The sequence below is a fragment of the Nomascus leucogenys genome, chromosome 21, assembly GCF_006542625.1.
Source record: "Nomascus leucogenys isolate Asia chromosome 21, Asia_NLE_v1, whole genome shotgun sequence".
Taxonomy (NCBI): Eukaryota; Metazoa; Chordata; class Mammalia; order Primates; family Hylobatidae; genus Nomascus; species Nomascus leucogenys.
This window is the reverse complement of record NC_044401.1, coordinates 52313846-52336269: the sequence shown is the minus strand read 5'-3', so window position 1 is coordinate 52336269 and position 22424 is coordinate 52313846. Positions and strand designations below refer to the sequence as shown.

General features: G+C 54.1%; 1 protein-coding gene across 9 annotated transcripts in view; it reads right to left on the bottom strand.

Annotated features, from left to right (window-relative positions):
- The window catches only part of IQSEC1 (IQ motif and Sec7 domain ArfGEF 1), a 395060-nt gene that overhangs the window by 50913 nt on the left and 321723 nt on the right, over positions 1-22424 (bottom strand). The window contains exon 1 of one of the 9 annotated variants that reach the window (XM_030802092.1): positions 19040-19385. The exons of 7 other annotated variants lie outside the window; for them this stretch is intronic. In XM_030802092.1, coding sequence (XP_030657952.1) covers positions 19040-19104 — 65 coding nt within the window. In that variant the 5' untranslated portion in view covers positions 19105-19385. Of the gene's footprint in view, positions 1-19039; positions 19386-22424 lie in introns of those variants that run through there. One more of the 9 variants, XM_030802087.1, reaches the window with a different exon arrangement.

Sequence of the window (22424 nt, the reverse complement as noted above, 5' to 3'; positions counted from 1 at the left end):
GAGAGCCTGACCCCAGGGTGGAGGGAGACCTGGACCCAGACACCCTTCACTGGCCTGTTCCCTGGACTGGGGAGCTCATGGGGATGGGTGACAGGCAGACAGTCCAACCCCAGCCCCTCAGCCCAGACCTGTTAGATGCCACATCCCGACTTGCCGGGGAGTGAGTCAGGGCAGAGGGGCTGTGGCTTCTCAGCTACGGATGTCTCTAATTATGGCCTATGAAGTAATGAATGACTTTTCTCAAGAAAAATATTAGCCAGGGGAGGTTCTGGGCACCAGTGAGGGTACAAGATGAAAGCAGTGACCCACTGTTCACCCCCAATATCAACAACAATGGTAGTAACGGCGAATGTCTATAAGGCTAGTGATGTTCTAAGCTGTATATGGAACCCATTCAGTGCTCTCAATACCCTGCAGGCACGGAGAGGTGGCACCCATCCCCAAGGGCATATGGGCAGCCTGGTCAGGGAGCCCAAACACTTGCCCATTGTGCTTATGCAACTTCTTACCGAGGGAGCGTACACACATGTATATACACACATATACATACGCAAACACAGATATACACAGGTCTGAATTATACAGCAGCAACTTCTCCACAAACCTGCCAGGTACGAGATGCCATGGTGGGTGTGTTTAAAATACATGACCTGTAACTCAACCACCATCGCTGGGAGGTAGCTAGGACTGCTCCCTTCTGCAGATGACAAACTCAGGGATGGAAGAGTTGAGTCACCAAGCCAAGGTAGTGAGTATAAGACAGAGTTGTGTGGGACCTGACCCCACACCATGCCTCTCCTGCCCAGCTGCTCAGGGGGAAAGCATGCTGCTGGCAGCTTGGACAGGGCTGGGTCCAGTGCTTAGGGGTCCTGGGGTTGTGCACAGTTATGAGATAAATCAGAGAAATAAGCCTAGCCACGTGTGGCCAGAGGGTGGCCACATCACACGGCAAAGCCACCCTCTTCAGAGTGGGCCGGGCCCCATGCTAAAGGAAGCAGGCAATCTTCAAAGCCTGTCTGTGGTTAAATGTCCATGCCAGCAGCCTCAGGCCAGACTCCTGGCAGTCTGCACAGGCCAGAGCAAAACAGCCTCCTGAAGTACATATGCGCATCACGCCTCCAGGCCTCGTGGCTTCCCCTACACTCTGCTTTCAGGGTTTCTGATTTCCAGAAAGGGAGCCTAGACTGGGCAGGCACAATTCATTTCCAGCCCTCACAAGCTCCCTCTTGGGGCTTTCTGTGGCTCTTCTCTGCCTAGGCCACATTAACCAAGGTTAGTCACCCAGAGGAAGGAAGGGGGTGGTCTTGTTCTGCACCGGGCTATCTTCACCTCTATGCCCCCGTCTTGGGGAGGGATGGGACACAGCCAGGCAGGGTCTGGGGGGTAGGTGGGGGCACATCCTCTTGAGCAAGAGCAGGGACGGCACAGCTGGAGAGGGGCAGCCGCCATCCCTGCCAGGTCTCTGCAGGGTGGTCCTGGTGCAGAGAGAACAGGCAGGTTTGTGAGGTCAGGGGCAGGAGCTTCCGACAGCTAGCAGTTTTGAACAGCTCAGCAATTTAAGAAGGGGCTGCTTTAAGGGCTAGTGCAGGTGTTCAAGCAGGGTCTGGCAAAATCAGTCTTTCTGGGCTAATGTGGCTGGGGGTGGGTCACCCACACATATGCTCACCCATTACGTCACTATGTGATGGGGAAGCCCAGCACAAGCTAAATACACAGATTTCACCCCTGCAACAAGCCCGTCAAGAAAGCACTGCTCTTCCCATTCTCTAGATGAGAAAACGGAGGCTCAGGAAGGGCCCACTGTGATCCTTGCCCAGGACTGCAGACCACAGAGCAGAGCCAAGATTCAAATCCATGTCATTTTTCTAGTCCTTCCCACTCTGCAATGTTCTCGGGACTGGAGGTAGTCCCCAAGAGCTAGCCTGGCCCCAAGGAGCAGAATGCAAGGATACAAAGAAATGGACCTCAAAGGAAAACTAAGTGTGTAAAGAAGGGACATAAAGTTGGCCAGCTGCGGTGGCTCACGCCTGAAATCCTAGCACTTTGGGAGGCCGAGGTGGGACACTGCTTGAGGCCAGGAGTTTGAGATCAGTTTGAGAAACGTAGCAAGACCCTGTCTCCAAAAGCATTTTTTTTAAATATTAGCTGGGCATGATGGCAAGTGTCTATAGTCCCGGTACTTTGGGAGGCCAGGGCAGGAGCATCACTTGAGGCCAGGAGTTGAAGACCAGCCTGGGTAACATAATGAGACTCCATCTCTACAAATTTCTTTTTTTTTTTTGAGATGGAGTCTCACTCTGTTGCCCAGGCTGGAGTGCAGTGGCGCGATCTCAGCTCACTGCAAGCTCCGCCCCCGGGGTTCATGCCATTCTCCTGCCTCAGCCTCCCAAGTAGCTGGGACTACAGGCACCCACCACCACGCCTGGCTAATTTTTTTTTGTATTTTTAGTAGAGACGGGGTTTTATAGTGTTCACCAGGATGGTCTCAATCTCCTGACCTCGTGATCCGCCTGCCTTGGCCTCCCAAAATGCTGAGATTACAGACGTGAGCCACCGTGCCTGGCCAAAAAAATTTTTTAAATAGCTGGGAGCAGTGTCTCGTGCCTGTAGTCCTGGCTACTCAGGAGGCTGGGACAGGATGATCCCTTGAGCACAAGGAGTTCAAGGCTGCAGTTAGCTATGATGACATGACTGTACTCCAGCCTGGGCCACAGAACAAGACCCTGCCTCTAAAAAACTTTTAAAAAATTATAATAAAAGGGCTGGGCATGGTGGCTAACGCCTGTAATCCCAGTACTTTAGGAGGCCGAGGAGGATGGATCACTTGAGCCCAGGTGTTCGAGACTGGCCTGGCCAACATGGTTAAACTCTGTCTCTACTAAAAATACAAAAAATAGCTGGGTGTGGTGGTGCAAGCATGTAATCCTAGCTACTCGGGAGGCTAAGGCACGAGAATTGCTTAAACCCGGGAGGCGGAGGTTGCAGTGAGCTGAGACTGCACCACTGGGCAACAGAGTGAAACTCGGAGTGTACTCCAGCTGGGCAACAGAGTGAACCTCTAGCTCAAAAAAAAAAAAAAAAAAAAAAAAATTAGAATAAAAGAAGAGACAGAGAGCTGGTGTAGCCAGCAAGACAGGAACAGTGAGGGCTTTCCCAGGGGAGGCTGTTCTAGTGCCGGTCAGCCATCCCCCCTTCTCTGGTCTTGAGGGGAGGCAGCATCCCCACCGATGCCTAAAGCCTTACAGCCTGGCAAGCAGTTCTAGGAGAATGATGCCTGGCTGCTGACCAAAAGGACTTATGGACTCCTGAGGTCCTTCCTAGGGAGCAGTAGGTGAGGACCTCCTAGATGAGGCCCAGCAATGCTGGTCGCCTCCCCTGGCAGGCAGGGTTCGGATGAACATGACCTGGTGGTGAGCAGGAGGGGTGAGGTCGCAGCACCCCCAGTGGAAACCTAGGGAGGGTGGACAGAGAGGGAACGAGTGAGCCCTGGAGGAGCACACGTAATGGGCATAGATGTTGAGTCCCGTGCTCAGAGCCTCCAGATGCTGCCAAGCTCTGGGACGGAGGGGCTGGTGGAGATGGAACCCTCACATGGAAAGATTTAGATCGAGAGTCTGCAGGAAGCACTGGCACCAAGTGACGGCCACCTAAACATCCCATGTGACTTCCGCTGGCTAACCAAGAGCACCATATCTAAAACGGGACAATCCAGAAGTCACCCCTACAGGGCGTGGCGGGAGAAGGTGGGGGTCAGGACGGTTTCTGCGTTTACCCAGTTCCCAGGTTTGGAGAAATGAGGATATCCAGGAATTGCAGAGGAACCCAAGAAACCGGACATCCCGCTGCCCAGGCACTGCCCCTTTGAGCCCTAGTAGGCAGCCCAACCTCAGGCTCCGAATTGAGCTCCCCACACCAGGCCAGCTCCCCACAGCCTTCCCATTTCAGCGGGGTGCGGTTGGGGTCCTTGGAGCTGCTCACTGAGCGTCACTCTTGGCAACTCTTTCTCAGACCCTCCTCCCCATCTGTCAGCACATCGGGCTGCTCCACCTTCAACACAGAGCCCGCATCTGCCAGCCTGTGTGGCCCTCATCTTTTCCCTGTGTGACTGCCACGGCCTCTCCAGGCTCTTCTAGCCTCACATGCCACCCCACCCCACCCCTGTCCACCCAGCAATTGGGGTCCTGTTAAAACACAACCCTGAACACATTCTCCTCTCACTTGGTGGGATTTAGAGCCCAAGTCCTCACATTGACCCAGGAGACTCTGAAGGACCCAGCCATTCCTCCTGCCACCCTCCTCTGAACCCCCTGGCCACTCCAGCCCAGCCCCCTGGCCTCCTGGCTGTTCCTCTCCGCTCTGGCACGCTCCCACCCCAAGACCTGTGCAGGTGCTGTTCCCACTGCTCAGAGCAGCCTTCCCCTAGTCTGCCTGGCTCCCTTCCTCACTCCATCCAGGTCTCTGAAGATAACTGCAGGGATGTGGCTGAGAAGGAAGAGGAGAAGATGGGGAGGTGGCAGAAGAGGGATGAGGACTCCAAGAAGGCATGTGGTTTGAGCTGGAAGAGACCTGAGCATATCTGAATGGTGACAGGCAGCGACCCTGGCCGGAGGAAGAGGTCGGGCTGGTGGGTGGGCACACCACCAGAGGCAGAAACCCTCCTCTGGGGCCTCACTGTTCTCTGAGGGGCAGGGTGGGAGGCCAGTCAGCTGCTGATAGGGCCTGATCCTTCATCCCCCCAGCAAGGTGGGGCTCAGCCAGGGACAGTTTCAGGAAGCTAGGTCTCAATTGAGCAAGCCAGGGGGAAACAGAGAATGCCTCCCACCCTGTGCCTGGCTGCAGGGAGCACACCCACAGCACTGTCTCCATGCCTCTCGGTCTCCGTGCGCCGTAGACAGACCTGTCCAATGGCCCCTCAGAGCCTGGAACTGCCGGGGCAGCCCGGCCTCCATCCGCGGGGGACACTGAGGCTGATTGTCCGGTTGCCTCCAGAGAAGAGGGGCCTGGGTGGAGACTGGCCTCACTGACATCCCCCCACCCTGGCCTCAGGCCTGCCCTGCTGAGGCCCCGATAAGGCCCAGCCCAGCTCCGCCTCACACTGCAGCATTATCTTTAACGACTGGCACCCAGACCTCCAGAAGTGGCTTTTATATATGTAGAAAAATATAGGACTCGAACAATGAACTTTTCAAAGCGGGAGGCTATTTTTAGAGCTTTGCTGACTGATCCAACATTCAGCATCTCCCTATGTGTCAGCAGCTGCTGGCGAGATGGGCAGAAGGCAAGAGGAGTCGGGCAGCAGTCAGGGTACAGGGGGCTTCTCAGGCCACCCAACCACATGAAGGAAGATGCAGTTTTTCGCACTGCCCCTGCCCTCTGGTCCCGAGTGCTCTGTGCAGCTCCATCAGGCACCTACCACCCTAATGTTGTCATGACAGGAGTGACAGTAACATTATGGGCTAGAGTCCAACACTTGAATTGGAACCCCAACTTCTCTGAGCCTTGGTTTTCTACCTGCACAGTGGGGGCAAGGCCGCCCCTTCACAGCATCACAGTGGAGTCAGTGAGAGTGTTCCAGGAAGCCCCACCAACAGCTAATGCCATGCCTAATTAGAGGGTAATTATTTCAGGAGAGACCTCCAGTCCTCAGACAGGGCTTGTTCTCATCAGCGCGTAGCCAGGCTGGGGGGACAGAAAGAAAGGTCTCCGTGTCCTGTGAACCCAGGGCCACACAGCCAAGGCAGCCCTTGTCCTGTCAAAGACAGTCTTTCTAGCCCCAGGCAGGTGGTGGCTCCAGCCTCCCCAGCCCAGGCCTCGCTCCCAAACATAAAGAGTACCGTCAGCCTGCAGGGGCCAGGCCACCCTCCATGGCTGTTGTGAGGCCCTCTCACTCAAACAGCCCAGGAACCTGAGTGGGTTTTGGAGATGAGAATGCAGGTTCCAGGAGACAGGCTGGGGATGAGAGGGCAACTCCTAGAACCTGGAATCAGATCTCCCTGCCCCCTCACAGCTTCAGGGGCCCGCATGGGAAAGAGCCCGAGGGCCTTGGTGGCTGTAGATCAATGGCAGCGTGGAGCCCAGGGCTGGGAGAGGCCCTGGGGCACATGGATGGCAGCACAGGGCGTCTGATGGGGGCTGCATGGCAAACATGGGGGAGAGGGGTTCCCCTCAGCAGGAGGGAAGGAAAAGAGGGATTTGCAGGGGCCATCTCCCCAGATCTCCGCTGTCTATCACACCAAGTTAGGTTTCCTCACAGCATGGCTCCATACCTGACTCCATCTTTTATCCTGCTTTCTTATTTCTGTCTCTCCCCTTGAGGAGGTCAGTTCCGGAAGGGCAGTGTCTGTCTGTTTTCCTCACTGAAGTTTCCACAGTGCCTAAATAGGGCTGGGCACACAGCAGGTGCTCAGTCTGAATCTGCTCAATGAATGAATGATGCTGCTAGTGACTCGGGGACCTGCACAACCCTGGGAGTAGATGCCAGCACTCCTAACACAGAGGGGTCAGGACAGGATGCCCCGCGGTCAGGATGGAAAGAAACAGAGCAGGGCAGAATGGGTCCCCAGTGCCAAGGCATGGCTGGCTGGCTGTCTTCTCCTTCTCCCACAACTCCACAGAACAACGGCAGGGCTGCTGCTCTCTCATTTACAGGTGGGGGCACCGAAGCCTGGAGAGGACAGGGGCTCAACAGTCACACAGCTGATGCGCAGCCCAGCCTGGCAGAGCCCCGTGATTCTGGAGCTGTGTCCACAGCCCTCCTTTGCTCTGCAGCTGGGTTGTGGAGACACCAAACGACTATGGAAACCATGAGTTTCTCCACCGTACAGACACACGCTCACTGCGCTGAGAACACTGTCCCGCAGGCCTCAAGTCACCAAGGAACTTGAAATACCAAGATCAGTCCCACCCCTTGAGGATGCCCTGGGCTCAGCTCTCTGAGTGTTGCTTCTGCCCTGTGCCTACCCCACCCTCCCACAGTCCCAGGGGGCCTGCCAGGCTGGGCCGGGCACTGGCAGGGCCTCAGAAAGGAAGCAGGGGGCAGACTGGCTCCACAGGCTGGCAACCTACACTTTCACTTGGGCCGAGAGCCAGCTGGCAGGGGGGTTGTGAGGCTTTGGATGGGGGGCCAATGCCAACACCCTGCAATCAACCCCAGCCAGGGCCTCTGCCTGGTGAGGTGTCACCACAACAGGCATCACTATCAGTGCCACAGAGGGGCCCCAATCTGCCTGAGGATCTCACCCCACATGCTGGGGATCAGAGCACCGAAGCAGCGTAACAGGCCTAAAACAGGAAAAGTCAACCCCTAACGCCAATCCTGCAGCCAACCCCAGGACAGGCAGCCTTTAAAGATAGGGGCTGGGCAAAGCCCTTTATTCTCCCGAGCGCCACCTGGGCCAGGGCCAAGGTGAGGATAAGGCCTACCCCTCAGGGACCCTCGGCCTTGCCCCTGGAAGAGTTGGTCAGGAGACCTGGCACCTGCCCAGCTGCTCCTCATAAGGAGACCTGGGACTGCACAGAGCTCTCTGGAAGACAGATTCTGTGTGGGGGGTTCACGAGGTCTCCAATACAGACTGGCAGCCCCTGGCCCAACTTGGTCCACAAAACATGCTCTCTGTGGCCCAAACAGTGTTTCAAAAACTAGAACGAATCACTAACATTTCAGCATCTTAAGATTTTATAAGAAAATCTAAGTTTCTGACTCATCTTGGGGACCTGACCACCCTGGGCCCATATTTCCACTTGATAAGAGTCAGACAAAGCGAGGTGGCAGCCGCATCCATCAGACAGCACATGTTCCGTCACCACCAAAGTCCCCACCACTGCCACAGTCCCCACCACTCCTTATTGCCCACCCACAGCTGGGCCACCCCTTCTCTTCCTGCGTATTGACGGCACCTATGTTTGTCTATGATGCTTACACAGGACCAAAATTCAAGGCCCAACACAAAGAACAGAACTAGAATCTACAGTTTGGGACTAGTTGTTCCCAAGAAACCTAATTTAGAACACCAATTCCCGAGAGGCAGGGTTCAAGAACTCCCACAGCTCTGCATGGCTGGTGGGAACACCAAGGACTTCTGCTCCACTGGGTCCTGTGAGTATGTGGTTTTTACAAGGCTCTAGCAAATTAATATCGTCACAGTGACCACAATCCACAATCCCATGGTCATCATAACCACCAAGCCTCAATTCACCAGACGCCCTCGTTCCTAAGTTTCATAGAGTTAGAATATAATTTTCAAAGCCATCTGATACCTGGTGTTTATTCCAAAACTGGATTCTAAGAGGATGTTCTGAGGTTCAAATTCAAGCTGTCTCCACCCTCGGCAGCCCCCTCCGTCCACCTGTGAGAATGCCAACCTGAGTTTGGAGGAATGCCCAGTGGCTCCAGAAGCATCCCTGGGGAGTGTGAGGGGAGCTCTACGTGCAATCGGTAGAGAGACCAGGTCTCTCTATAGCTCCCCTACTTCCAGGCTGAGTGGCCCCAGGCAAGTGCCCTCCACTCTCTGGGCTTCTGTTGTCTCATCTTCACAACAGGCATCACTCCTGCTCTGCTTGCCCAACGGGAGTGTGGGATCAAGGGAAGACACACTTTGCCAACTGTAAATCCCACGTGGAGCTGTTTCTGCTCTGTGCCATCAGCCAGAGAGGAAAGCCTCAACCCCCTCAACTCAAGTCTTGGCTGGGCTTGTCCAGGTCAGAAAGAGGGACATCAGGAGAAGTGTTCCCCAGCCCAGCGCCAAATTAAGCTCTGCGGGATCAGGAAACGAGATACGTCCATCTCTGTGCCTGCATAGAGGGCTTTATGCTTCCAAAGGCCTCCTTCCTTCCACTCTGCCACAGCTTACCTGGTCTCAAGACACAAAGTTTACAAGACTGCTTCCCTTGCCATGACCTCATCTGCATGGCCTCACCTTCTTCCCTTCTTCCTTTACTTTCTTCATTAACCATTCCTATAGCCTGCCCTCTGCCAGACGCTTGACCCTGGCTAGCATCTGAAGAAGGGTGGTTCTTGTTGGTTCTGAGTGCACGGAGATGACCAGAAGCTTCCAACCCCTGGGCTCAGTCGGAAAGATTTTTCAGAATATACACACGCACAGAGCCAAAAATCTTCCCGGCTGAGCCAAATTAAATACAGAGGCCTCTAGTTATTTCCATACGCACCAAATGGATTTAAATAAAGCAGTTCTCTGTGGCAGGCTCCAGCACACAGAGCTAGGCTGGGCCCGAGGGACACCCCAAGAGAGCCAGGCTGGAGGCACAGGCTGGGGAGGCTGGCTCTGGACAGGGTGTGGACAGAGAGGAGGAGACAGATGCCCATCGTGCAGAAGGCCTTCCTCATGGCCTGCCCTGCCAGCCAGGGCCTGTGGTGTGGCCATCTTGGCCCAGACAATCTTGGTCTTTTTTAGGTGCATAGCAAAACTGAAAGGAAAGTATGGCGTTCCCATGTACCCACCGCCCCAACGCAGGCGCAGCCACTATCAACATCCACACTAGAGTGGCACATTTTTACAGTCCATGAACTACAGTGACACATCATCATCACCAGGGTCCACAGTCTACATTCGGCTCCACACTTGGTGTTGTAAACAGCAACCTTTTGAAGTAGGTACTATATCATCTTCCCATTTTGTGGATGAAGAAACTAAGGCACAGAGAGTTGATGTAATTTACCCAAGGCCACGTGACTCACACAGAAAGTGAGGAGGGGTGAGGCTGGCTGAGGCCCTGGGCCACCTCCCTGCCTGTCATGTTCTTCCCTCTGCGGGGCCAGCCCACCACCCTATCTACCCATCGAACTCCCTCTGCCCTTGCAGGACCTGGTGCAGGTGCTGCCCAGACTTGCAGCACAGCAGCTGCCAGGCCCCACAGCAAGTCAGCGATCTGCCAACAGCACCCAGCACAGGGACACAGAAAGGGTCTTGGGGACAAATGAAGGCTGCGGGTAGGAAACACTATCCCCCTCAACCTCCCCCACCTACAACATTGGCACACAGAGCTCTTCCCTGGCAACTGTCTGGTACCCAGCAGGCAGGAGCTGTGTGGCCCTGGGCAAATGACTTGGCCTCTCTGTGTCTGTTTCTCAGTCATAAAATAGGAGTATTGTCCACCCAGCAGGGCTGCTGTGAGAGCCATATAATAACACACACAAAATCCTCAGCCTGCGGCCTGTCACCCTGGAAAAGCAGAGAGTAGCTGCTGTCACCGTCACAATTTAGGACTGTTATCACTTCACTGCACTGCATGGTGCCACGGGGGCTAGAGGGAGGTGAGCTGGCCAAAGAGGAAGAGGTCTGAAGGAACACAGACCATCTGATTCCACACTAGCACCCATACCTGGGGAGCACGAGGGGTGCCTGGCTGGGATGTGGCCATGCCTAGGGTGTGACTTTGGCTTGTCTTGGCTTTTTAACTAAGCTGGGTTGGGGGCGCTCTATGTACCAAGCACTGTGCTAGGAGATAGGGTAGCAAACACATTCATACTGAGGACAGTGGCTGAAATGTGTCAGCACTTGCTACATGCCAGGCTCTAAGCCCAGCACTGTGGGGTGGCACAGCACTGGGTGATGATGACAAAGGTGAGTAAAGGTGATGGGAGGTGTCCTGGATGACTTTGGCATTCTGAGTGAAGCCCAAGAGGATCAGATGAAGTCATGGAAGAGAAGCCGATTTGGGGGGAGGGAGATAATACGTGTCCTTTGGAACTTACAGATTTACAGGTGCCCATGAGACCCTTAGAGAGGGTTGCTGGGTGGGCGGCAGGATGTCAGGGCCTGGGCTGGAGCCAGATCAGAAACCCCAGGAGGGAAAAGACTGTGTGAAGTGGAAAAGGAAAGAGGGTTGGGCAGAGGCCCAGAGACCCCCAGTGCTGAAATGGCCACCCAGGGGCCCAGCAAGATGAGGGGCTGACAGGTCTGGGAGGGTGGCAGGGGCACAGCCTGGCTACACCCCCTGGCAAGGAGAAAGCCAGGGCAACAGGGAGACCCTGTGGAGCTTGAAGCTGAGAGCCACAATACCATCCAGGGGACCCCCAATCCGATGAGAGAGGCTGAGAGCCCATTCCACACCCCGCCCTCCAGGGGTCCTAGGGAGATGGAAGAGAAGCGAGTTCTCCTACCCTGACCCAGGAAGGCCCTGTCTGATGGAGGAGTCACGGGCCTAGCCTCTCCCAGTCACTTCCAGACACAGGGCATCCCAAATGGGTCAGACACCACTTGGTCACCAGGCTGGGAAACTGGCTCAAGCTCAGAGTTCCCGAGTTGGGCCAACACAGCTAAGGGCTGTTCAAGGGACTCTGTGGCTGCCCCAAGCACCCACCCCAGTGACATGACTTTTCCAAGGCTAGAAATGAGGCCAACCATGAGACAGGTCCTTGATATAAAATCAACAAAATGTCTGGGATTAAAACTAATCTCGAGCAATGAAATAAAACCGCACATAGGGATCATTATACCATTCTACTTTTGTACGTTGCACATTTTACATAACAAAAAGCTAAAAATAACGCTAAGACTCTGCTATCACATCAAGGCCCATTATCTTCTTGGGCCATTTTGCCATTTTTACTAAGCACAAACAAAAAATCTCAAACCCTGCTCATTTAAATGATGGCTCTGAGAACAGTCAATGGCCCAGAGGGAACACAGAATTCACGCTCCTGCGACTGCACCTCCCCCTCCCCCAGCAGCAGAGGAAAGAGCTGCTTCCCCAAACACTTCCTCTCCACCCTACCCTCACCCCACAGGAATAGCGGCACTGCAATGGTAATAACAATGACGGCTGGAGAGAATAGCAGTGCAGTGGGTAGGGGTCATCACAGCAGCTGGCATTTACTGAACACCTACTAGGCGCCTGGCGCTACTCCAGCCCCTCTTTCCCATCATCTCGGGTGCACAGTTGTCCTGATCCTGTCAAGGAATCTGAGTATAGTTCTTAGCCCAGATGACTTCCTGGGGCTGGCGAACATGTTTTTGAGATTGTAGGCACTGGGCAGAGCTTCCAAGGATTCTCCTTCCACTCTGCTGACGGTAGTGCACCTCTGTAGCCATCCATGGTGGCTGTGCAGGGAACCCAATGCTGCCACTGGGGTGCGCACAGCTGGGGCCTGCAAGTTTTGTCTCTCCGGCTCCTCCTTGGCCCCCTGCTCCTCCCTGCCTCTGCCTAGGACTGCATTCTAACAAGCTGCTCCACAGCAATGCCAGGGAGGGGAAAGAAGGCCCATACTTTTACCAGAGGACCAGGTCTACATTCTGCAGAGCTTGAATTCGTCATTTTCATTTTCTAGCCTCTGTTTCCTCATCTGTCAAATAAGAATAATGCCAGTGATTTCACAAGGTTCTTGGTTCCAATCAGACAGGTATGTGTGAAGTTCAAAGGCCATCCAAATGCCAGTATCACCATTTTCATTCTGTAGCCTGTTCTAGCCCCAGTCTCAATCTTGTGCCAACTTAAGACCCATCAAAAACAGTTGAGGCTTTGCCCAAACCCAGCTGACTCCCCTTCCCCTTCCTGCTGGCACGCATGGTCACCTGTTTTGTGTCTACCCACACTGCCTCTCCCTCCATTGTTCCCATTTGACAGGCAAGAAGGCAGCAGCTTGCAGTGGGGACCACCTTGCCCTGGCCACACATCCAGGAAGGGGCAGAAACGGGATCCAAGTTTCTCCAGCTCCAGATGGCACCTCTGCCCACTGCAGCAAGCTGCCTCCCCTCCCAGGCAGACAGACCAGCTGAAGTGGACAGAGCAGCAGAACCAGGGACTGGAGGCCACTGCCCCTGAGGCCAGGCTCTGCAGCTTTGGGCCTTATTAGGCTCCAGAAGCAGCCCCAGGTACCACCAGGAAGCCAGACCTGCCCAAAGCCTCAGAAGCTTAGCACAGGCCACCAGCTGAGGGCTCCAGAGGCACCACAGCTCTGCTCCATCTGACACAGGGCTGGGGGCCTCTACCTTGATGTCCTAACGCCTCAGGGTGTCTCACACATGGTGCAGGCCATTTGCCCATCCTATCTAAAGAAATCTTCATCCCAGCCCAACTGCAAGCTGCCTTACTTTGCAATTTCCCCAATCCACAGGCAAAGCAATTTTCTTAATACCCTTAACCATCCACTTCTTTGTGGGCTGTTTGGATAGCATGCTACAAGCACATGCTAAAGTCCATGGGCTTAGTCACTTCTTACTGTGTCTGCCATCTGTCATACCACCAACAGCCTGCAGCCCTTTAGCCCTTTAACTTCTTCCCCTCACCACTATCTCTCTGCATCCCTCTCTTTTAACCCTGGTCTTGTCCGTGTGCCAAAAAGATTAACAATCCACTCCCATCTAGGAACATATCTCCCCAAACAAGTAATACGGTCCAGTTCCACACAGTCAAACTTCACGGGCCTAAAATAGCAGCTAAAGGATGCCACGTTTCTGGTGTTGACTATGCACTGTTTAAGCACTTACATGGATTCATTCATTTAATCCTCACAACAACTCCATGGCCTCCTCCTGTCATCCATCTTTTACCAATGGGGAAACTGAGGCACAGAAAGGCTAAGGAAGGTGCCCAAGATCATAGGGACAATGAGGAGCAGAGCTGGCGTTAGAGTTGGGGTTAGAGTTACAGGTAGTCTCACTACAGAATCTGCCTCCCTAACCATTGGGCTAAACATCCTGCATCTGCAAATGACTACAAGGATCAAGAGGCTCATTCTTCTCACAGATGTGGAAACAGAGGCCCAGGGAGGGATGGGATGAGATGGGTGACTGATGCCAGGGCTCTAGGGAGGTGGATGACCAACGGCCAATCAGGGCCAGTTCTGGACAGGCCTTTCTGAAAGGCTTCCTCTCTCAGGATGGGAGACCTTTGAGCTTAAGGGCAGCCAGAAAAAGGACAACAATGATTACAACTAACATCTACCGGGCCCTTGCTATGTTACTATGAGACACTGTTTAAATGCTTTACATGTATTCATGCATTTCATGATTATACCACCTACCCTCCCAGCCAGAAATAGAAAAGCAAACACCACTGGCTTCTGTAAATGGCATCAGGGAGAAAGTATTCATGTTGGCAGACAGACTCTGATCTGGTCTGGGCAGCAGGGGATTTTGGGAGAACCCTTCCAGTTTGTGTGAATGAGGAGGCCTCCTCCCAGCTGGGGACTCGTTCCAATTTTTCCAGTTTATTAATGATCCCTTTCCCCTCCCGTGGGATCAAGTTCAGCACCCACACACGTGTCTGTCCTCTAGTGATTCAAAAGCCCTAGCCTTGGGTTTCCTCACCACGCAGAAGCCTGTCATGTCATGTTCGCATGGGTCCTTCCTTCAGTGAGTCAGGGGACAGTCAGTTTTAGTCCTCAGGACCCTGCTCCAAGCAGAGTCTTGGCCTGGGGCTGTGCACAGCACACAAGCACGCTACCCCGGAGAGCCTGCAAGTGCAAAGGACACTGTCCCAGAATCCTGCCGGAGAGTCTGGGGATGCAGCTCTTAGGCTCTGTGGGGAAAGAGACAAGATGCCAGGAAGGCCCGGTGAGTGGTCATCAACCAGCTTGTGGGCTGAGACATCTGAGAACACGTTGGGAATCCTGATACCTGGGGATACCAGACACCTGTTGTGGCAGTATAGGCAAGAAGCAAAAGGCTCCATTCATGGTGGTGACATATTTTGCCAAAGATTATTTAATCCCAGAGGAAGCAGAGCCTGGCCATGAAGTACATAGACCCTGAAGCCAGGCAGGAGGAGTCCAAACCCTAACTCTAGCAACTTTAGCACTAAATGGCAACTGTTGCAATTATTATTATTACTGAGCTTTGAACAAAGAGGAAAAAACAAATGCAGGCACAGTGTCTCATCTTTACAAACAGGGAGGGGACTCTTGCTATGGTTCTCCATCGGGACCTTAAGTTCAAACTGTCACCATGTCAGGAAACTGCAAACCGAGGAGATAAAACAGAAAGAATAGGCATTTCCTCCAAGGAGCAGTGAAGCTGCAGGTACTTATGAACAAGGCAAAAAAGAAATTCAAGTCAGAGCAGCTGGGACCCCAAGAAGGAAGATTTCACAAAAAGCCACACAGGCTCTAGAAATCAGTCTTCAACCTCACAAACCAGCAAAAAAGAAAACTGTGAGGAATCATTTTAACTCAGCAACAATTTCACAAACGGGAAAAGGTGTTAATAATGATGATGGTGATAACAGCTACCATTTGTTGGGGATCTATCTGTATGCATCGGTCACCAGGCAAAGCTGCACATCCCCCGCCCCCTCCCCAGGGGTTTCTTTTGGCTCCATTTCATGGATGAGAAAATCAAGACTCAGAGATGGGAGGCAACATATCTGAGGCCACACAGCCAGGAAGAGGTGGAGTCAGGGTTTTGTGTGATCCCCAAGTCCTGTGCTCTGTGATGTACCATTTCACACTACTAACCTCAGTGCTTCTACATCTAGCCCAAGGCCTGGTACAAAGTTGGTGCTCAGTAAATGTTTGTTGTGTGCATAAAGGAACACAGGAAAGTGAAAAGCTGTGTGTCCCCTGGGTCATACACATCTCTCCAGAGAAGAACGCACTCCTCCAAGCCCAAGACAGCATGTGTGCACTTCTTAACACCTGCATTTATGGATGCTTTCATTCACTGACAAATGGCTATGTCTGCCATGGGGCCAGGCGCTATGCTAGGCAGGCATCAGGGTACTAGCCACAGGGCCAGGGCTTGGAGGGACACTTGCCTAATTCGGGGTACAGCCACGGCAGCCAGGATAGTGGCAAGTCCAGGTGGCACCATGCCATACTTCAACCATAAATGCCATCAACTTTCTCTGCAGCAGCTCATGCAGTGGGAGCAGCCAGATTCTCTAAGGCCATGCCAATTAATTCTTCAAGAGCCTTAATGGCCTCTAAACTCATTACAATTTGCTTTTGAGGACAAACAATAAATCACACTCAACAGCATTTGAACATACCCCCCCCCACCCCACACACACACACACACACACGCGCGCGCTTCCACAGGAGATCTCTCCCAAGGCCTCCGGTGGTGTTCGAGCCCATCTGGGCTGTGCATCATCTTGCCCCTGTGCTTACTGGGCGGATATTCCACATGTCATCATAATTCAAAGGAAATTTACAAAACAGGAAGCAAGAAAATCCAGCGGGTCATTGGTGCCTGGGAAGAGCAGAGTGCTGACCTGGACAAACATGGCATTTGACTGGAGTCCTGAGGATGGCCAGCTGTGCAGTGGCCTTCAGACATCCACATTCTGAGAGCACTCCATGAAGCAGTGTTATCATTCCCTTTCACAGAAGGGGAAACAGGCTTGGAGGGGTGTGGTAACTTGCATACACTCACGAAACTGAGCTGGGACTTGAAACAAAATCTGTTTGCCTCCCCAGGCCCTTCTTTCCTTAAGTCTCAAGCTGCCCTGGATTCCAGATTATCCCGGCAAACCAAGATTCCACAGTCTGCAGAGTCCAGACAGATAAAACCGTGCGCACACACATGCACACACACATATACTGAGCTCCTGCAGCCCTGGGTACCCTGTCCAACACTGTCCAGAAACATCTATTTGCCCAGTTGTCACACTGTTTGACTATGTAGCTGTCAGTCCTGTCCATGTTTTTGAACTGAAGCTGTGTAAATATTAGCGCAACCAGTTCATAGTCCGACTTCCTTGGGTGAAAGCCTGAAAATCCTAGCAGGGCTAGCCAGGGCCTCCATCACAACATTGGGGTTCTCCTGTAGGCTGGAGATACATGTGATATTCTGGCCCAGTCACTGGGTTCTCTTAGTGTGTGTACCCTTAAAAAAAACGAAGGTAAGAAGAGTCCTGTGTTGTCACAAGGCTCAAACAGCAAAGCATCTAAGTGCCACACATGCTCTTGGAAAGAAGCCTGTTATTTGTAGAGTGGTGCATGGTGGCATGGCTGGACTTGGGAGTGGTTATCTTGGGCCCGTTACAGACTAAGGGGGGGGTCCCCTGAGGTTTCTGGACCGTGCTGCATCCCATCTGGGTTTAGAGAGGGGGAGACGGCCAGCTGAAAGGACTCTGGCCCCTGGGAGCCAGCCCACGGAGCGTCTAGCTCTGTCTCCACAGGCCAGGGACTGGGTTGATTTCCTCTACCCCTCCCCCAAGCTTCCTATGGAACCACATACCAGGTGCTCCAGAGCAAATGGGACCCACCTGCTCTGAGGCTGATGCGTGAACTATGGGCTATACCTGAGCGAGGCTTCTCAACCTCCAAGACCTCTGCCTCGTGTTCTGAGAGTGGGGGAGCAGCTGTTTATCACTAACCCAGACCACAGAAGGATCCAAGCAGGCTTCCCTGCAGCTCGAAGATTGAGATGAGATGCCCGGAGGGACTTCTAATGAGAAGGGATGTCGGACTGAGAAGTATGCAAGAGAGGTGGCCTGGACATGCCAACTGGAATGGTCCTAATGGAGGGGCAGAAACCCCTCCCCAGTTACTTTCGGCTCAGAGGGAGGTGGGAGGTGCAGCCAGGAGAGCACGCTAATGGTTTCTTGTTCCCCACTAGACTGCTGGTTCCATGAGGACAAAAACTCCATGTTTTGTTCACTGCTGTGTTTCTGGTGCCTAGAGCAGGGACTGGTACATAGCAGGCACTCAATAAACCACAGAGCTTTAGTACTGACAAGACTGAACGCTCAGCCTCGATTTGCTCTCCTGCAATATGAAGATGCTGGTACCACAAGGGTAAGAAGCAATTGTAATACCGGGTGGGACAGCTGATGGACTATGAGGGCCGCGGGTGTGTGTGGGATATGAATAACATGACCCTCATGTCCAGACTGCTGCCACTGATTCCAGACAGATGGTCTTGCAGCTGCAGCATGCTTGGCCTCCACCCCAGATGCAAGGAGCAATGGGGTCCTTGAGAAGCCCCCCAACCCCACTTGGAGGCTCAGGCCCAGAGCTCCAGGCCTCTGGGGTGAGGAAAGGGCCGAGGGGGACATATGCATGTTCTCAGTGCAACTGCTGGACATGCGCTACACAATTTTTGAATTGAAAGATCAAACAGCTCCAGGTGGGCTTCCTCCAGAGGGGGCCTGACATAAGCCAAGTCAGCTTGTCAACAAATCCCCTTAGCCCCACCTCCCTGCTCCTCAGAAGGGCCTGCAGATAGCTCAGGGGGCAGCTGTGCTGGCCATTGGAGAGAGGAAATCAATATTCCCAGCACATACACACACACTCTCTTTCTCCCTTTCTCTCCATAAACATGGGCCCTTGGAAGCTGAGACAGCCGCCCACAGGCCCCGAAGTAGAAAAGAGTTGGCCCCTCTGACACACCAGACTCCATTCCTGACCACACCAGGTGCACACTCATCACCACATAAACGAAGCCCCTCACATCCACACTCTGCCACACACAGCAGCCACACACCCCAGTGCACCCCCAAGTGGCCCTGCTAGGCGCAGAGTACCCGACAAAAGCTGCTGGCACACCTGGGACGCCTGTTTGTTCAGGGTCATCCACCCTCACACACACTCGGGGTCTCGCAGACAGGACAGACACATCAATCCAGACACGGGCCCAACGTCTGGAATAGACAGGCCTGCAAGAGGCCTCCCTGGCAGCCCCGGCCCTGCCTGCAGTTGGAAACAGGCACAGACCCGCTGGGCACCCTCCCACCAACTCTCCGCTCTCCCTCCTGCCCCTCACCTCACACCCACACCGAGTCCCACTGTTTCCCTCTCACCCCCATAAACTCAAACTCACCCCCACACCAACTTGCATTCCAACAGGCCCTCAATCACACACACACTCCCATCCTGAGACCCTCCCAGGGCACACACAGCGCTTCTGTCCCAAGGGCGCGTCTCTCTCTCCCACGCACAAACTCGGGTCCTGTTTGCTCGTCTCCCACCCAAACCCACAGTCTGGCGGACGCACCCCGCCCCGCAGGCAGCTTTCTCTCGCACGGCGAGCGCCCGGCCCCGACGGTCACCCGCACTCCCGCACACGCATCCCCACAGCCTGCGCCAGCCCACCGCTCAGCACCCGGTAAGGCCGCTCGCCCCGCGCCGCGCCCTCACCCGCTGTCAAGCTCTAGCTCCAGAAGGGACTGGGTCCTCTCCGAGTTGCAGTGCAGGCACCACATGGCGGCCGCAGTGGGAGCGGGCCGGGCCGGGAGCCGGGACCCAGGACCCAGGCCCAGCCGAGGCCGCCGACTCCCGCCAGCGAGCCGCCGGATCCCGGGGCCGACACCCGGCCACCCGGCGACCCGACCACCCGCCACGCGACCACGTCGGGGCTCCTGGTCCAGTGTCCGCCGGCTTCCGCGGCTCTGGCCCCAAGTCCGAGCCCCAGGCCAGCCAAGCCCGCCCCTCCGCCGCCGCCCGCTTGGCGCAGCGCGAGGCCGGGCCGGAGGAATGTGGCCCTGAAGTGGGCGGGGCGGGGCGGGGGCGGGGCCGGAGGGCGAGCTGGGGGCGGGGCCGCGCGCGGGGGCGGGACTGCACGGAGCGTGTGGGGAAGAGACCGCAGGAGGCGTGGCCACACGGAGCCGCGGAAGCACAGGGGGCGGGGGGTCAGGGGCGGGGCTACACCAGGGCCGGGGCCGGGCCGAGGCGCGGGGTGCAGAGCGCGAGGGCAGAGTCCGAGACACTGCATCTAGGTCCCAGCGCGCGAAGCCCCTGTTCTGGTAGAAGGACTTTGTGCAGCCCCTCCAACACTGGCGCCTCCCGGGAGCCATGTCTCCCTCTCCAGCGTGTAACCACAACAAATACAAAGCGCCAAACCCCCAACCAGAGCGTACTCCGCTGATGCCTACTCAACCTCTGCCTATCCTGATTTTGCCTTCAGTTTATAAAACCTGGCCTTTGCCTGCCTGGACCGAACCGTGTGGTTCTGGGGCTCTGATGCGCCCCAGAGAAGGGAATGGGCCCTATCCTGAGGTTGGTACCGCCCTTTTGGCGGCTTTTTGGGGAGGATCTAATGGAAAGTTGCTTCTTTCTCCCTAAGCCCACCCAGCCCCCTACCCTTTCTCCACCCAGCAACACCCTTCAAGCACCTATGACAAGCTTAAAGGAATACTAATTAGCACTTTAGAGTTCTTTAGTGATAGTTGGCCTTCAAGGCAACATTGTGAAGTAGGTGGAGTTACCCCTGGCCTCATTTTACCAGAGTAAACTGAGGCTCAGCTTAACTGGGCCAACTAAGAGACGGCTTCCCTCACTCTTTCCTCCTCTCCCAGGCTCTTCCTACTATGAGCGCTCACGGCTTGCAGTCCTCCATTTGTATGTTTACTTGTTTATTATCTGTCCTTGGGCTCCATGAAGGCAGATACAGTGCCCAGCGCCCACACCTGTGGAATGCCTAGACGTGGTTGGGAGACAGCAAGCAGATATGGAACAATCAAAACCCCACCTGTCCTGGGCCACCCACCTACAAGTCCATCTCCTGGAGGGCCGGGCAGCTGGCAGGCCTGCAGGAGTCAGGAAGCTGCAAGAAGCCATCAATGCAGGGGCATTGTCTTGTGCCCTTCTGAATCTTTCATTTGGAGGGGGACAGTGAAGGAAGGGGGCTGAGATGGCCCAGCTTGCAGCAGAGGAGGGCAGCCCCTAAAGCCAGTTTAGAGCAGCTGGGTTCCCAGGCAAGAGGCTGAGCAGGAGCCAGGTGCCCCTTATGCCAGTTTAGAGCACCTGGGTTCAGAGGCAAGAGGCTGAGCAGGAACCCAGTGCCCCTTCACTGCCCATCTCCACATTCCTCTTCTCAGCTTCCCATGTTTTCTATGCTCTGTTAAAAATAAATGAAGACACAGAATGGGGGGAAATATTTGCAAGTCATGTATCTAATAAGGGTCTAGTGTCCATAGTACATAAAGAACTCTCACAATTCAAAAATAATAAGGCAAATAAACCAATTGAAAAACAGGCAAGGTATCTGAGTAGATTTTTCTCCAAAGATAATCTACAAGTGGCCAATAAGGACATGAAAAGATGCTCTCAACCTCACTAATCTTTAGGGAACTGTAAATCAAGACCGCAATACCACCTCACACTCACAAGGAAGGCCATAATAAAATAGATGGACAAAAGTACCTATACATAGAGGGTTCTGGAAGAAGAACACTAGGCTGCACTGCTCAAAGACCACAGCCACATCTGGCGTCTGTCGTGGTTAGGGTAGGGGTAGGAAGCTGGGAGAGGATAGGGTAGAAATGACCCAGTTGATGGCAGAGGCAGCAGAAAACTCCCACCCCTGTCTGAAGTGCTCTCTAAAAATAGACTGCAATAAATGGAGCCAAAAGAATTCCCCCAGCCCAGCTGCTGGAGCACTCTGGACACGGGCTTTGACAACCTCACCATCCGGATTGTCCAAGAATTTCAGGCACTTCTCCAGGCCCAGGGCCCTGCCGCCCAGCAGGATGGTCTTGGCGACATTGTCTCGGCTGGGATTTAGAAGGGGGTTGAATTTCGCTGTTAGCATTTGGAATACCAGATGATGGACTCTCTGGAAACCAAATGCATCTTGATTCTCTTGTTTTATCTTTCTGCAAAGTGTGCCTCTTGCTCCTGCTCTGCTAACTGCCTTGCAGATTAATAATTTAGGGAACTGTGAGCAGAAGCAAGACAAGTTCCAGCCTAGAGAGGCAGGGAAGGCCAATTTTTCTGCAGAAATGACCAGACTGGTCAGAATCCTTGCACATACCATTCAGGCAAATCGCTTAGCTTTCTGAGTCTCAGTTTCTGCAACTGTAAAGAGTGGCTCAGCAGCCACCTCTACCCCAGCTAATTCACCTTGCTGTTTAATTTAATTTAGCAAGCATTAATTAGTACTTACTCTGAGGCCTCAGTGGGGAAACACTGCTGTGACAAGTATTCCCCAGTATGGTGTCGTGACAGTGGAGGAAAAAGCCTGTAATTCTGCCCCAGGAGAGGCTCTAATGGGGGGACATTTTGGGTTGGACCTTGAGGGATGAGTAGGGCCCCATGTATGGGGTCACAGGATGTAAAAAGTCATGGAAACGTTTAGTTCCACTGTATCACCCCAGGTTTTAGTCCTGAGTTGCTTGCCTTGGCCCACTTCACATGCTACAACCCGACTATCTCTATCCTCCCCAGCTTGATAGCCTCCAGTCTTTCCACAGCCTCCCTGCTTTCCTCCAGCCGGATGTGTGGCACTCTCCCAAAGCCCAGCCTTTGCAGCCCCTGTCTCCAAGCTGTCAGGATCAAGTCCAGCCTCTCTGCACAGCCAGCCTCGTGGCCCGGTTCATCTCTCCATCCCTTACCTCACCTCCTGCCCACTCTATGCCTGTCACAACTCCAGCAATACTAAACGTCTTTCAGTTCCCCACACTCCCCACTGTGCCTGGCTCACAGCTAGGACCTTGGTTTTCAGCTTCCTATGTCACTGCTCCCAGAAAGACATCCATGACCAGCCCCTCGTCCAAGTCAGAAACTCCTTTTACATGGCATCAGG